This window comes from Nannospalax galili, unplaced genomic scaffold (genome assembly GCF_000622305.1).
Source record: "Nannospalax galili isolate Female #2095 unplaced genomic scaffold, S.galili_v1.0 scaffold229, whole genome shotgun sequence".
Lineage (NCBI taxonomy): Eukaryota > Metazoa > Chordata > Mammalia > Rodentia > Spalacidae > Nannospalax > Nannospalax galili.
The window spans coordinates 2,652,637-2,669,402 of NW_008360328.1; the positions used below are offsets into that span (position 1 = coordinate 2,652,637).

General features: G+C 46.1%; 1 protein-coding gene across 1 annotated transcript in view; it reads left to right on the forward strand.

Moving 5' to 3' along the window:
* Window positions 1-16,766, forward strand: part of Tecta (tectorin alpha) — a 79,909-nt gene that overhangs the window by 16,477 nt on the left and 46,666 nt on the right. Inside the window, exons 8-11 of the mRNA XM_008826017.3 lie at window positions 6,311-6,881; window positions 8,739-9,331; window positions 10,592-11,165; window positions 16,153-16,754. Coding sequence (XP_008824239.1) covers window positions 6,311-6,881; window positions 8,739-9,331; window positions 10,592-11,165; window positions 16,153-16,754 — 2,340 coding nt within the window. The remainder of the gene's footprint in view (window positions 1-6,310; window positions 6,882-8,738; window positions 9,332-10,591; window positions 11,166-16,152; window positions 16,755-16,766) is intronic.

The following is a 16,766-nucleotide window of genomic DNA, read 5'->3' on the forward strand; positions in this document are numbered from 1 at the left end:
CTTCCCTCTGCTGACTGCTCTGCTGCTTGTCTCGCTGTAGTTCCAAAGAGGCACATGTTCTTCCTGCCTTGGAAGATGTTCTCCTAGACCAAAGTTTATTTGTACAAGAGCCTCATGTGAGACCCTATCTCACATTTCTAGTTCCCTCATTGGCTAACACATTCATACACATGTATACATATACATTACATACATGTATACAGGTGTATGTAGCACAGAAGTTACAGTGAAAGAAAAATAAGCTTAATTTCCCGTAACCTGGCTTGCAATAGTTGAGGTCATATGATCATGTCCAGGCTACACTACAAACACAAAGCACATATCCCTAGCTCAGTACAGCCTTGGGGTAACCTCAACCCATTGCAGCCCCCATTCTGTTTGCCCAAGAGCTGTTTTTCATTCGCAGAGAAATTTCCACATTGATTGGTGTCTCCAGAAGCAACACCCTAGAGTGGCCTTGGTGACTTCCTTAGTGAGTCCTGTTTGGGAAGGTCCCATGAACGCACCACCCAGGTGCCCCTGTGTGGGAATCCTTCACTCTTGCCCACACTGCTGGAGAACATGGATCTCAGCTGGTCTTTTTAGCATATGTAAATGACTCCTGTTACCATCAGCCTGGATTCCCTTCTTAGAGCCAAAAGTCACTGAAGATTGCTCAATTGGTAGAGGTCTTAATTTTCATAACATCAGTGAAGCTCTTGTTGTAGCTACATATTTATTCAAGCAATAATAACAGAGACCACAGGGATTGATTGCTGCAACCTTGTGCAGTCCTTAATCCTCATGCATGGAGGTCATTACAGAGATTACCAACCAGAACTGATGATGCCAACACAGGGATTTCATTCTATTTTATAAAAGTGTTGTAGTTTTAATTGCCGCAGCATGTCCAACAAATGGCAAAACCAGGGAATTAATTCCACTTTTGCTGGCTCTGCCCTTCCCAAGTCTGTGCCCTTCTCAAGTCTGTGCAGTTCATCAGTTTTATAATTAGGAAGGTGAACTATGGCTGTGGTTAAAATGCCAATTTGCTTGTTATTTGGTTAATCTCTCTAGGGACAGGTCCATATATCACATGAAAGCTAAGAATTTGGGTACAGAAGTTTGGAGTTTTCCATTTCAAACTTTTCTTGCGCCATTGAGTACTATCCCTATTCTTACAGATAGATGTGCATCCCAGCTACATTTTTTTCACTAGCTTTCCCCAACTGACCTGTGTTATGAGGAGATGTGTGTGATAGCAGTAGTTGAAATAGAAAGCATCATGCCTTGTTCCTACTTCCCATTTTGATTAAATTTTTTTTTGCTCACAGTCAGAGTTTTTCTTTTTTTCCTTCCTTTTTTAATCAAAGAAAGGGTTACTATCATTTCTTTCAGGCCCAGCATCTCTGCTAATTTTGCATGGCTGTGTTCCATCGTCCAAGCGTAGGGCATGGATTCCTCAATTTTCAGTAGCGACAGGGAGATGTGGATGTGAATATAAATATTTCAGAAAGAAAAGGTTATGTGACTCTGACTGCAAGCTAACAATGGTTTCCTTCTCTTTTTGCCAAACGGTTTCCAGTGTCTTTGAATACACCTGCTCTGTTGGGGAGAGTGACTAGATGGATGGCAGAGTCCTGACCCAAGGTGATATGGGGACAGCCAGGGAGAAGCCCAGGAAACAGGAAAGAGCCCAAGAAGCCTAGGAAGCAGCTGACTTCTTAGCCACATTGTGCCAAACCTGGAATGGCCTATGATATGTCCTTCCAAACTGTAGACCCCCTTTCTCCAACCCTGTCTCCAGATGCTGGGTTTGGAGCAGCATTCTGTTGGTGGGATTTCCCCCAACGAATTCATTCTCAAGTGAAAAAATAAAAAATTTAGGATGATATATGCTAATGAGGCCCAAACAAAGTCAGTGTAACTAGACATCCACACCGAATGAATGCTTCCTAGCCAATACAATTTTTCCTATTTCTCATGCACACAAACCCAAGCATTTTAGGGTACTCCAGGGAGAAGGGGGCCGAGGCCATCTAGTTTATGGGGGATGAAGAGCTTGGGCTTTGGAGTGGGACCTGCTCTACTACCTGTGCCATCAGTGCTAACTGAATGGTCTCTAGCTTCCTTTGCTTTGTCTGTAAAATGGGAGTAGTTATGTCTCCTAGAATAGACACCTCGACTATAGCCTGACCTGAGTGCCTCCATTCAGTCCTAGGTTACAAGCAGCAGGGAGCATTGGTGAGAACATTCTTTAGACACCAACTGGCAGGTGTCAGATTCTGTCACCAGCTCTGGTCCTCAATGATAAGGACCTTTAAGGTTGCATGAACAAGAACATGTGCATCTCTCAGTGCAGAGCCTGGCACACAATGGGCACTCAGCACAGGCTGGTTCCGCATTGCCCTTTCCAAGACCCAAGCTTTGTGATTCCTCTTCTCTCCTCCCACCTGTTCCTGCACACATCCTGGGAGGGACACTGTTGACAAGGAAAACAGGCCAGAACACTGGGAGAAGAAAGGAAAGCAAAGAGGTGAGGTTTGTCTATTGTTAGCTAATTGAAGGTAGGATTGAAGGAGGAAATCACAGGTCATGGTCATTGTTCTCCAGGAGCTCCTGCTCTGAGCCCTGTGGGGCATAAGCATGGGAATCCTTTGTGTGACTAGTGAAGAAAGTGCCATATGCTCTTATGCCAGGAGAAAGGTCCTCTAACTGGAACTTACCAACACCTTCAGGTAACTATGAGGTGAGGTTGACTAGAATAGGATGAGAACAGAGGCAGGGAACCAGGGAGACTGCTGCAAAGTCCAGAGGCTGGATTCTGCTTTAAGACACAGAAGACTTTGCCCCTTGCTTTCTGCAGGAACTTAGGTAAGAGAGAAGGAAAGAAAGCATCCAACAACCCATGTCCTTGGTATTTGAAATTACACCAACCTTGGGGGAAGATTTCCTTTTCCACATTCCAGAATGGACAATGATAGTAATTGTTCAGTGTCTGCCAGCTGACCTTCCTTACAGAATGGCTTTTTGCAACCTTGTTGGCTAGCCCTACACAGGAGATAAGGGTAAATGAACCAATTCTTTGTTTTTTTTCTTTCCACTTCTACCTGAAGTTTCCTTCTCTGGCCTGTTTTATCAGCTTCCACCACCTTTGCTGTAAAGAGAAGTTTCCACCTCCCCATTCATATGTTGATGTTCTAATCATAAATTTCCCAGGTTGTGATGTTAGAAGATGGGATTTGAAGAAGCAATTAGATGAGGGTAGAGCCCCCGTGAATGGGATTAGTGTTCTATAGAGAAGGCCAGAGAGAGCTCATTTACCTCTTCTGTCATGTAAGTCCATGTCTATGAGCCAGAATGCTGACCTTTGCAAAAGCTAATCTATTGGTCTGATCTTGGATTTCCTAGCTTCCTGACCATTTCTGTGGCTGACAAGCTACACATTTCATGACATTTTATTGCATCCCAAACAGGATAAGACTGTTACCAGGAGTGGGGTGTTGCTATAACAAATACCTAAAAATGTGGCAGTAGTTTTGGAACTGGGTAAATAAGCAGATGTAAGAGTTCTGAGGTACAGACTAGCAAAGGCCTGTATCACTGTGTGTGAGAGACCATTAAGAGTGATCCTGTTGAGGGCTAGCTACTAATCTCAGAACACATGTGTAGCATTTTCCTTAGAAAATCATGGGAGCAGCATCTGCACAGTCTATTGTCTCATCTTCAACTCAGAAAGTAGCACCCATATGCAGGTAAGACCCATGCTCTTCTCATATGCCAGAAACTAGTATGGTCCAGGGCAGCCTGGCAAGATGATGCACATTTAAGGTTAAGTCCACTGCAGACTGATAGGACTAATCATTCCACCATGGCTCTTAAACATGGGCATCTGCAGGAGCAAGGCATGGTAAGTGAGAAAACAAAAACGGAGTCTATGTTGGAAGTGTTTCAAACCACCTGTTCATTCTGTCTAGATACTTGGGATTCACTTTTGATTTTTCCCTCAGTTCTTATTTAACCACTAGAGAGGCCACCAGGGCCAGCTGAGTGGGCTGCAAAGCTTGTCCCCTCGCACTTCCTAGTCACATCTAGTTTTAGCTCTTACCCCATCATCTCTTGGACTCAAGCTCCCTGTCTGGGTTCCTTGCTTCTCATCCTGACTTAGTTCAGTGAGCCCTTCATGCCAGCCAGGATAAACTTCCTAAAATGCAAATCTGTCTATTATTTCCTTGTTTACAACCATTCAGGGGCTCTCTCCCTGTGGAATAGAAATCCAGTTTGTTTTGTGTTGTCTTGTTTTTAACATGGTTTAAAAAGCCTTCTGAGGTCTGTTCTCAACATGGGAACCAGAGCAGCTCTTTCAAAGTGGAAGTCAGATCGTGTCTATCCTTTGCTTTAAACATTCTCTTGGCTCTGCCTCTTGCTCAGAGTTAAAGCCAAAGTCTTTTCTTGTTCTGGCTCCTCCCCTCCCCCTCCCCATGCCTTCAGCTACGCTGCCCTCCCCTGCTTGTTCTTCTACAGCTATATGAAGACCCTGATGTCTAGAGACATCCAGGAACACTCCCTCCTTAGGACCTTCTGATCCCTCCTTGTGAGTCCCCTCACCCCAAGACAATTACTTCCAACATCCACTTCCCACAGAGCTCTTCCCTAACCAGCACTGAAGAGATGGCTCAGTGGTTAAGAGCACGGGTTGCTCTTGTAGAGGATCTGGGTTCAGTTCCTAGCACCCACATGGCAGGCAGCTAGCAACCATCTATAACTCCAGTTCCAGGAGATCCGACATCCTCTTCTGGCCTCTGTGGACACTACACAACAGGGTACACTCACATACATGTAGGTAAAACACTCGTACACACAAAAAATAAATTTTAAAAATTAAAAAAAAGACACCCTCTTTCTAGTACTTGGCATTCATATCCCCTGCTTGTTTTTTTTTTCCATAACACATACCTCACATCATTAAACGTCTTATACCTTTATTTTGCTTGTGATTAGTCTTTCCAGTTAAAATCTAGGTTTCATGAGGAAAGGATTTTTGATTAGTTCACTTGGTGGTAAGCCTCAACACTTTTTTAAAAAATATTTTATTTTTATTTTATGTATGAGTGTATTACCTGCATATATGTGAGTGCGCCGTGTCATGCAATGCCAGGGAGGTCAGAAGAGGGCTTCAGATTCCCCTGGAACTGGAGTTAAGGATGGTTCATAACCTGCCATGTGGGTGCTAGGAATCGAACCCAGCTTCTCTGCAAGAGCAGTCAGTGCTCTTAACCGCTGAGCCATCTCTTCAACCCCTAACCTCAACTCTTAAAACTGCTTCACAGTAGAGGTTCCTCAGGAGATATTTGCAGGACCTGGCCTAGACAGCTAGTTTCTCTGATCACTTTGTCCCTCTGCAGTCCAGAACATTCCATGGCTGTCCCCACCCCAACATGGCTGCCTCTAATCCCCTGCCTTTATTTTCTTGTCCTGGAATTCTCCACACCACACCCTCTCCAGATCTTCCTCTCATTATTTCTGTTTCTCTTTAAAAACTCAAGTCAGATTTAATTGCCTCTAAAAACCTTATATGAGTCCCCTAGGCTGGGTTAACTGTTCTCTCACTGTACTCCCATTGTGTCCATTGGTTCATATTTAAAGCTGTCTACTATAAATATGTTTGTGTTCCTTTTCTTCAGTAGACTAAGAGCTCCTCAAAGGACAGAGGCAAATATTATCTTTTCAACACTGTGATTCTTAGCTCCTGATCTAGTGCTTGGTACCTAGCAGGTGTTCGGATTTGCTGATCTTGAGTGATGGAATGATATACTTCTGTCAGGAAGTCAGAGTGTAAAGTTCTTTGAGAAAGGTCCAAGGGTAGCCTCTAAGCCCCACTGCATCCCACAGTTGGCATACCCATGTTTCAGCTGGCAGGAGGGTCAGTGGACATAAGGGACAGTGAGGGGTCATGGAAAATGTGACAAATTGACACTTAATGGATCTTTAAAATAAAGAGGAAAAGCAAGATGATGCATCTTTTAGGAAAAGAATGAAGCCAGCTTAGAGCCAGCCAGAAGAGGGTGACAGCCAGCTAGCTAGTCCACAGAGGAGTGCACAGTAGCCCTAGACTTGCTAGAGCTATTGCAGCTCAAATGTATGGTAGTTTGTGGCTCATAACCTGCTGTTATCTACAGTAATTTGCCATAGTCAGAGATAAGCCTGCCAGGGCCTGGACTTTCAGGGTGACCATTCTCCCTGCAATATTGCTCTTCCATCCTTTCCTGATTTGTGCTGGAATTCATGTCTGGGCACCTGCTCACCTGCCTTTCACTGTTACTGTTGGCAGGTTAATGACCTAGTGACTTCTTTGCCCGTCACCTTAGAGTTGGGGGCGGTGAAAATCTACCAAAGTGGAATGTCTACTGCTGTGGAAACAGATTTTGGGCTCTTAGTGACGTTTGATGGCCAGCACTACGCCTCCATTTCCATCCCAGGCTCCTATATAAACTCCACCTGTGGGCTCTGCGGGAACTACAATAAAAACCCGCTGGATGACTTTCTCCGCCCTGATGGCAGACCAGCCATGTCGGTGCTGGACCTGGGAGAGAGCTGGCGTGTCTACCACACCGACTGGAAGTGCGGCTCCGGCTGTGTGGACAATTGCACCCAGTGTGATGCTGCCACTGAGGCCCTCTACTTCGGCTCTGACTACTGTGGCTTCCTCAATAAGACAGATGGTCCCTTATGGGAGTGTGGCACTGTTGTGGACCCCACAGCCTTTGTGCATAGTTGTGTGTATGACCTGTGCAGCGTGAGAGACAATGGCACGCTCCTCTGTCAAGCCATTCAGGCCTACGCGTTGGTGTGCCAAGCCTTGGGCATCCCAATTGGAGACTGGCGAATCCAAACTGGGTGTGGTAAGCTGGCGTGTTGTCCTAATGACAGGTGTCTTTCGTGCCAGGGTCAGGGATAAGAGTGTAGGCCTCCTCCAAACCCTGTTAAGAATCATGGTCCAAGAGTGAGGGTAAGGCTGAAATATCAAAAATTATAAAGAATAAACTTTAAAGAGATCTTAACCCTGACCAATGTCATAACCAGAAAACAGGATGCCATTGAGGAATGTAAGATGTCTGGAAACATGGAGCGAAGAGCAGAAGGCACATGGCTGGAGGAAGGCCCCTAGCAGGGGGCAGCCCCAGCACTGAGCCAGGAGGCAGTGTTTCTAGATATGGAGGGACCTTTGAGGAAGTGTAGAAGCTAGCTTGGGGAAATAAAACCAGCATGGAAAACGGCTCCCCTCCCACGTGGAGTCTTCAGTTATGTTGGCTGCCTCCTGCCCTTGGCTCTGCAGTGTTTCAGCTGTTCCACTGTGGCTGCTTAGAAAAAGGGCTGCAGATAAGGAATGCAGCCTATCAATAACAAAGCCCTTTTCCTGTCATGCTAAGAGTGCTCAGGACACGCCTGGACTCATGGGAAAAATCTAGGTGATTTCCTGTTAGGCTTTTGGATGAACCATTCCACACTGTTTAGTTGTCTGACTGCGCCCCCCCCACCCCACTATCCTATTTAAATTTTCCTTTTCCTAGTTCTATGCAAATTTTAAAATACTGTAAGAATGTGTCTCCTTCCTGGTCCTTGGTTTCCTCCACATGAGTAAACAGAAAGTGGTCATCTGTACATTTGAGAGGCTGTGGAGGTGAGAAGATTTAGATGTCGCTTTAAATTCCAAGGCCAGAGGGAGCTTCCCTCTGTAAGTGTAGGTTGGCTTCACATAAATCATCATGTGTCAGATTCAACTCTCAGCGTATTGGTCATGCTACCAGGCGACAGTGTATTTTTCTTACTGTGTGACTGACCAGCCTCTATTACACCCAGAGCAGCCATCTCATAATTCAAGTTCAGATCGAATATGGCTTCTCTTTGATCCTTATATAATCCAGGAGCATCCAAATTGCCTAACTAAATTTTTATGAATAATGGCTATATATTTTTCTTAGTGGTTTCTCATTTTGCACCCCTCCCCCGCTCTCTTTAGTGGAATGCATTATATTTAATTCAGAGCTGGTTTACTAAGCCTCTGCCTGCTGGATTCAACTAGATTCAAACATTTATGTAGACTTGAATGCTCTTAATAAGAACAGTGAGTCTCTGAGGCACAGAGGGCCATCAGAAGCAGCTAGTTCCCAGGTAGGCTCCTGGAAGAACAGGCACACGATCTCGGCTGATAGCTCAGCTTCTCTCTCATTTTTAATATCCCAGAAACTCATTTCTATCATCTGCCTTAGTCACACTTAGGTATTTTAAGTACCTCCTGGTTTGAAATTTCATTGTCTTCAAATCATTCCTCTAACAGGTACAATTTTCATTTCTCCTGAAAGTGAGTTTTATTTCCTTCTAAGAATGGGCCCCACTATTTAAAATCAGGGCAGCTCCTATGTCCATGGTAGGAGATTTGAAAACATCTTCATGACTGCAGGTCACCAAGTAATAACTATTGATGAATGGGGCTAATATAATAAAGACAAATAATCGTAAGGCTGATTCCAGTGGGTTCAAGTTCAAGTAAAAGTTTGCCATCATGCCATATTGGGGAGGCAAACTGAGCCAATATTTACAGAGGCCACCCCAGTCTCTTCCCCCAATGAGGGGCCACCTGACCCTCACTCTAGGGCCTGAATGATCTGGAAGGAGCACCTTTTTCTCCGAGTCCCTGTGCTAGTTGGATTCTGGCCACTCTTACCTATGACCGAGCTCTCTTCCTTTCTCCACATCAGTGTCCACCGTGCGGTGCCCGAGCTTCAGCCACTACTCTGTGTGCACCAGCAGCTGCCCTGACACCTGCTCTGACCTAACAGCCTCTCAGAACTGTGCCACACCATGCACTGAGGGCTGTGAGTGCAATGACGGCTTCGTCCTCAGCACCAGCCAGTGCGTCCCACTGCACAAGTGTGGCTGTGACTTTGATGGTCACTACTACACCATGGGGGAGTTCTTCTGGGCCACAGCCAACTGCACAGTGCAGTGCTTATGTGAGGAGGGCGGGGATGTCTACTGCTTCAACAAGACTTGCCGGAGCGGGGAAGTGTGTGGTGTGGAAGATGGCTACCAGGGCTGCTTCCCCAAGAGGGAGACAGTGTGCCTTCTCAGCCAGAATCAGGTACTGCACACCTTTGATGGTGCGGCCTTCGCCTTCCCATCTGAGTTCTCTTACACTCTACTCAAGACCTGCCCTGAGCGTCCTGAATACTTGGAAATTGACATCAGTAAGAAGAAGCCCGATGTAGGGCCTGCTTGGCTCCGGGGTCTTCGGATCCTTGTGGCTGACCAGGAGGTCAAAATAGGAGGAGTCGGGGCTTTGGAAGTCAAGGTAAGACTCCTTGCTTCCTTTGAGAGACTTCAGATGGAGTGAAGGAATTTGCCTTTCTCATCTGATTTGCCTTTCTGCCTCTGGCCATGAGTAGATTCTAGAAAGGACATGGCTCCATATGGGAGCATTAAAAAAAAAAAGATCAATCCCAAATGAGACTAGCAGGTGGAGAAATGGAGAGAGGCTGGACTTTTCTGAATTACAGTAGAACTCACTCTCATAAGAGCAAATCCTCACAGAATGCTATGTGCCAAGCACTATTCTAAGCCCTTCTTATGAGGTAGATAATAATATTAGTTATTGTATAGGTGCCAAAACCAAGGCACAGAGAGGTGAAGAAACTTCCTCCAGGAACACACAGCCACAAAATGGAATCTATGCCCAAGCAGGATGGCAGCTAATCTATGCTCTTAATCTTCATACTGTACTGACTGTCCTTCAAGTTAGATGGGAATCTAAGTGGGGTATCTACTATGTTGCCTCCTTCCCTCTGACCTGGTCTCAGTCAGGTACCCATCATTAGGTATCCAGGCTCATTAATCATCATTCAGGAGGTGATCTTGAGAATCACATAGTGCAATGCTTTGATTCCACAGGAGATCCCAAGGGGCTAAATGAGGGTTCCACAACTAAGTAGGGACAGAACTGGGATGTGGAAAGGGGACTGTCCCTCCTTTCAGCACAATATGCATTGGGTGTCATCACATGAGGACTGGTTTATAAAACAGATATCAACACAGTGCAACACAGTGCAGTCCAAGGAAGTGGTAAGACACGCATCCATGGAAAGAAAGGGATAGACAGAGATTAATAAAGAAATTGCAGAGATACAGCGGTGGACGGATATATAGACATTAATTCTCCTCTGTGTGCCCCCAAGGGGTTGGGACACAGGCAAAGTACGATTTGATGGGAAAAGAAGGAGCTAGAAAGGGCTAGGGGGACTGTCTAGGAAAAGATGTTTGAAAGGAGACATGGCAGTAGGTAAAGCCAGCCTCTTAAGACAATTTTTGCTCAGTTTTGCCTGTGTGGGACTAGCTTAGGGGCTAGAACACACTAAAATAAAGAGCACATTGGGTGCTTCAAAAGAAAGAAACAAGCCAGTGAGTAAATAGTTACTGTCTGTGCAGTTTCCATAGATGTCAGCTCCCCACATTGTCAAGGAGTGGTCCCCTGGCAGAGCCACGTTCTTCCCCATCCTTGGAATCGGTAGGTGCTCCCTGGGTCTCTGCAATTGATGATGATGCCTTGATTTTTCAGCTGAATGGTCAAGAGGTGGAATTACCTTTTTTTCATCCTTCGGGGAAGCTGGAGATTTATCGAAACAAAAACAGTACGACAGTGGAATCCAAGGGCGTGGTGGCAGTCCAGTACTCCGACGTGGGCCTCGTGTACATCCGGCTGTCCACCATGTACTTCAACTGCACTGGGGGCCTGTGCGGCTTCTTCAATGCCAATGCCAGTGATGAGTTCTGCCTCCCCAACGGCAAGTGCACGGACAACCTAGCGGTGTTCTTGGAGAGCTGGACCACATTTGAGGAGATCTGCAACGGGGAGTGTGGGGACCTGCTGAAGGCCTGCAACAACGACTCGGAGCTGCTCAAGTTCTACCGGAGCCGCTCCCGGTGCGGCATCATCAACGACCCCTCCAACAGCTCCTTCCTGGAGTGCCATGGGGTGGTCAACGTCACCGCCTACTACCGCACCTGCCTCTTCCGCCTGTGTCAGAGTGGAGGCAACGTGTCGGAGCTCTGCGACTCCGTGGCCCGCTATGCCAGCGCTTGCAAGAACGCGGATGTGGAGGTGGGCCCCTGGAGGACCTACGACTTCTGCCGTAAGTCAGGGCTGCACGGTGAGGAGGGTCGGCTCCAGGCGCTACCAAAGCTTCCTTCTTCCTGGTGGGACCGAGCTCAACGGCAGTCTGATAACAGGCCGTTGTCCTCGGTCCCATGTGCCTTCTAGCAAGCCCATTACCCAAACCAGGCTGTTTCTTACCTTTATTTTCATTTCTTGTGTATGTGCATGTGTATGAGGGTCCATGTGCTGTGTGAGGGTACATAAACACATGTGTGCATCTGTGTAGCGGCCAGAGTTGGCTTGGGTGTCTTCCACTATCCTGCTTTACCTTCTCTTTTTTAAAAGATCTATTTATTTATTTTAATGTGTGTCTGTGTATGGGTGCCTATGGAGGCCAGAGGGCATTGAATTCTCTGGAGCTGGAGTTATGGGAGGTTGTAAGCCTCCCAACATGGGTGCTGGGAACCAAATTTGGGTCCTCTGAAAGAGAAGTATGTGCTGTTTACCACTGAGCCATCTCTCCAGTCTCTCCACCTTAGCTATTTAGAAAGGATCCCTTACTGAACCTAGAGCTCACTAATTGGCTAGACTGACTGGCCAGTGGGCTCTGGGGATCTACCTGTCTCCCAATGCTAGGGTTGCAGACAGTGGTGATATTGCAGGCTTTTATGTGGGTGCCGCGGGGATCTGGATTCAGGTCCTCATGTTTGTGTGGCAGGCCCTTTACTGACTGAGCCACCTCCCTAGTCCCTTAATTTTCACTTCTAAGCACACAAGACCCTTTCATTCTAGAGCAGTTAGCTATCCTGTTGACTGGAGGTTTTATCAGCAGAGAGCACCAACACCGTGTCAAAGGACCAAAAATCTTTGTGATGGCCCTGTGAGTATCTTCTCCCTGAGCAAAGAAGGGCCCCATTCATTTTGATAGGACATGATCAACTGGGGAGCTTTTCAGGGTGTAGAGATAAGCACTACTCCCCAGGGCAAGCCCAACAATGGCTTTTAAGACAGTTCCACATACCTGGATCTTCATTTTTGTCCCCTGTGGGTGTGACCCCGTTCAACAGGGCAGTGGCAATACCAGTAGCTATTAGAACAACTCTTGGGGAGACATGACACTCAACACCCTGGCTAATTAGGAGTAGCAAAAGGGGAGGGGATCAGCTGAATGAGGGGAGCCCATACAGGGGAGTAGGAACCCCCCAACCCGAACTTATACACACAGCTCTATTTCACTTAGAAGCTCAGCCTTAAACCAAAGCCAGGGCCACTATGAAGATCCCAACCTCTCCCATGACCTGTCCTAAGTTTGTTCAACTTTTTATTTTGAAATGATTTCAAAGGTACATAAAGATTGCAAAGATTGCAAGCATACTTGGATGCTCATTACTCAGAGGACCTCTTGTAAACAGTCAGCCCCATTGGTTCTCTCTCCTTCCATCTCCTCTCTCTCTTCCCTCCAACCCCCACCCCAGAGTAAGTTGCATAGATTGTGCTCCTTTCATCAACTTTCTGTTACTATAATGAAGTACTTACAACTAGTCAACTTACAAAGAGAGAAGGATTACTTTTGATTCATGGCTTTAGGAGTTTAGTTCCAGGTTGATTGGCCCCATTGCCTTTGGGCCTATGGAGAAGCAGTATGGCATGGTGGGGTGCAGATGGAGGAGCAAACCTGTGCACTGCAAGAATAAGAGGAGGAAGAGGGATCAGGATCCCACTACCCTTTTCAAGGAACACTCCTAACACCTAGAAGGTCTCCCATTAGTTTTTGTCGTTGTTTGCTTTTGACAGGGTCTCCCTAGTCCCAACCCACCTGGAAGTCACTATGTAGACCAGGCTGGCCTGGATCTCACAGAGATCTCCCTGTGTCTGCCCCCGAGGACTGGGATTAAAGATTCAAGCCACCACGCCTACCTTAGGTCCTACTTATTAAAGTTCCACCTCCTTCCTATAGCTTCATGACAGAGGCCAAATCTTTGATTTTGGGACGATATCTGAAATTCCAACTATAGCATCATTTCCCCCCTAGATATTCAGTATACATTTCCCTATACTAAGGACGTTTGCTTATATAATAGTGTAGTTTATCTATTTTAATACTGGTAGAATAATTTAACATCTATATTCCAATTTCCTCATCTGAATCAATATCTTCCATGTTTTCTTCCCCCCTGACAGATCTAGCCTAAGATCACATGTTCATGCATGGTTCTTTAGTTTCCTAGAGATGATATGTCTGTGGGGTTGGGTTACCTAGTGCTCTTGGGATATTTCATGTCTAGGCATTTTCAACAGAGTTAAGAACACACACACACACACACACACACACACACACACACACAAATCAATCGTTCAGTGAGCATGAGGAGAGCCTTGTGACTGTCACTTCATATGGCAGTTCTATCTCTTCTGAACCTCAACCTCTCTCGGAAGGGACTGATGGCAGATGCCGCGGATCTTGAAGCCGAACTCTTCACAAAGCCACCTTCAGCAGGAGACCCATGCTGTTTCTATTGTCCACTGTACTTTCTCTGTAACCTGCCTCCCAACATCCCTTTTGGTTCTTCAGCCTTTCTAACATGATTTCTACCTCTGCTCTCACACTCCATCACAAGTCTGTGCCAGGTCATCTTTCCGGATGACTAACTCCTGCCTTGTAAGGTGTGCTTCCAAGTTGTTTTGTACTATACAGATCATAGTTTGGTGGCACATAATTTAGCCTGGCATGATAGGGACAGTCCCTTATTTCCTAGGAATGATGGCTCCTGAGAAGTGCATCTCATCAAGCCTCCTCCAGGCCAGTAGAGTGGAGGAAGCTCTTGCAACTACATTTCAGGGAGAAATTGGGCGGAAGTGACCGTGGGAATTGTGGTTTCATTGGGTAGAGGGCCCATCCCCTAGGTTGGCTCACATGGACCGTGCACGTTTGGGTCTGCTGAGAACCAAAGCACACAGACTTGATCAATCAGCTGTGTAGGTAGTAAGGACTTCACGTGATTGGAGTCCTACAAAACACAGATTGGATACAGCAACAGTGGCAAAGAAGAAATACCATCTTCTTTGAACTTGGAAAGAGAACCATACTCTGTCTTCAGACCTCTTCAACTAGTCCTCTTGTTGGCAGAGCTGTTTTGCCTAATTAAGTAATTTTACAGAGTCATTTCAAGGCTGGGATAGTTTTATTATGCCATGTCTGTATGCTCCAGATTTTCAGACAAATCTAGACAACACAGTAAGTCATAAAGCAAGAACCATTTAAATAAGTCATGTTATTTGTTTTCCCCATAAACCTGCAGTCAGTGCTATAACATTCATAATTTAGAGACAAATGTGAAAATCCATCTATTCAGACATATATAATCAGTGTTGAACTAGCCTTCAACTCCATAGCCCTATGCTATTGTAGTCAATGGAAATGGAGAGTCCTTTAGCCCAGAGGAGAAAAAGATAGGCTTTCCATCCACCGTGCAGAACAATTGAGTTGGTACTCATGGGCATAGCTATTACAGCCATGCAGTTTATTTCTCTGTAGTGTCGTCCTTCACATCCTTGGATCATAAGGCACTGCCAAGGAAGGGTGGTATGTATAAGAGCCAAAGAAAATTCCAAGGGTGAGATCTTGTTTTCCTAGAGCTGGTAGGGTCCTTTGCAGATCTTTGGAACATAGAAACATATAGGCAATTGCCTTCTGTATTCTTGGATTCCATCCTGCTCTTGTCAAATTGTCACTGAGAGAATCCCAGCTTACCCAGAACCTCACAGGGAATCACACACGTTCCTCTGTGTGCTATGACACAGAGACTAGATCTAGAAAGGAAGGCTTCTGGGAGAAAGTGAGATTTGAAATGAGATCTGAAGGAAGTGTAAGACTTGGCTTTGTAGGATGGTATCTGAGCAGAGGAAAGTGTGAGCAGAGGCAGTGTGAGTGACCTCATATAGATCATGGTGAGGAGGTGATGGAGACCACAGGGTGCCAGATGCAGAGAAATAAAAGGCAAAAAGAGAAAGGCATTACTTCAGTTAGACATTGAACTAATGCAATCTGTGTAAAAGAAAGATGGGCCAAAGAGGGAAAGGCATGCTATTTTTTGAGGCTCTACTATGGACTCAGCACATTAAATTATGAATCCACAAGACAATTCTATTAGGTAAATATGGCTATTATTTAACCAAAGAAGAAACCAGAGCTCAGAGACATTCATAAACCAGAGTTGAGGGAGCAACGTCCTGAAGTCTCTGTGACCCACAAACGTGTTCTTTTGTTTGTTTGTTTGTTTTTGACAGGGTTTTCCTAGCCCCAGCCTGCCTAGACTTACTGTGTAGACAAGACTGGCCTCGATCTCACAGAGATTTCACCTGCCTCTGCCTCCTGAGTGCTGGGATTAAAGGCGTGTGTCACTACACCCAACATCAGATGTGGTCTTTGCATCAGACCATACTCTGTCTCTGGAATCTAAGCCAAGATTCCAGTTTGAACCCTTTTCTGGTACTTCTGGATAGATAAGTTAAATAATCCCCCTTCCTTTCCCTCACCTATAGGGTAGGGGTGAAAAGACTTGTCTTAAACTAGGTGGCTGAGATGAGGCACACAAAAGGGCCTACGAAGGGATTCCCATGTAGCAGATGGTCAGTACTGGCTCCTAGACAAAAAAAAAATCTATATGGAGAGTCAAGTGCACAAATGGAGCTTGTGAGTGAGGGTCTACTGAACCTTGATCACGCCAATGAGAATGACAATACTGCAGTCACCTGGCTTCATTGAGCTCACTGTCCTACACAAAGGAGAACACATATGTGCTTGTATACACACACACACACACACACACACACACACACAACGCACTCCCCGGTTCATTGAGCTCTCTCTCCTACACAAAAAAGAAAACACATGTGTGTGTATACACACACACACACACACACACACACACACACAGACATCCACATTTGCACATGCACGCACATACTTCTGTCTCTGCCTTCTGTCAGTTACTCAAATTTGTCTTCTCTTTGACCACCCTCAGCTCTGGACTGCCCAGAGAACAGCCATTTTGAGGAGTGTATGACATGTACAGAGACCTGTGAGACCCTGGCCCTGGGCCCCATCTGTGTGGATACCTGCTCTGAGGGATGTCAATGTGATGAGGGCTATGCCTTGCTGGGTAGCCAGTGTGTGACTCGGAGCGAGTGTGGCTGCAACTTTGAGGGGCACCAACTTGCCACCAACGAGACCTTCTGGGTGGATCAGGACTGCCAACTCTTCTGCTATTGCAATGGCACAGACAACAGCGTCCACTGTGAGACCATTCCCTGTAAGGACGATGAATACTGCATGGAAGAGAGCGGCTTATACTATTGCCAGACCCGTACGGATGCTTCCTGCATTATCTCTGGCTATGGCCACTACCTCACCTTTGATGGTTTCCCCTTTGACTTCCAGACAAGCTGTCCACTCATCCTATGCACCACAGGAAGCAGACCAAGCTTGGACTCTTTCCCCAAGTTCATTGTGACAGCCAAGAATGAGGACCGAGATCCATCACTGGCCTTGTGGGTGAAACAGGTGGAGGTGACTGTGTTTGGCTACAACATCGTGATTCACCGGGCGTACAAGCACACTGTGCTGGTGAGTAGACAA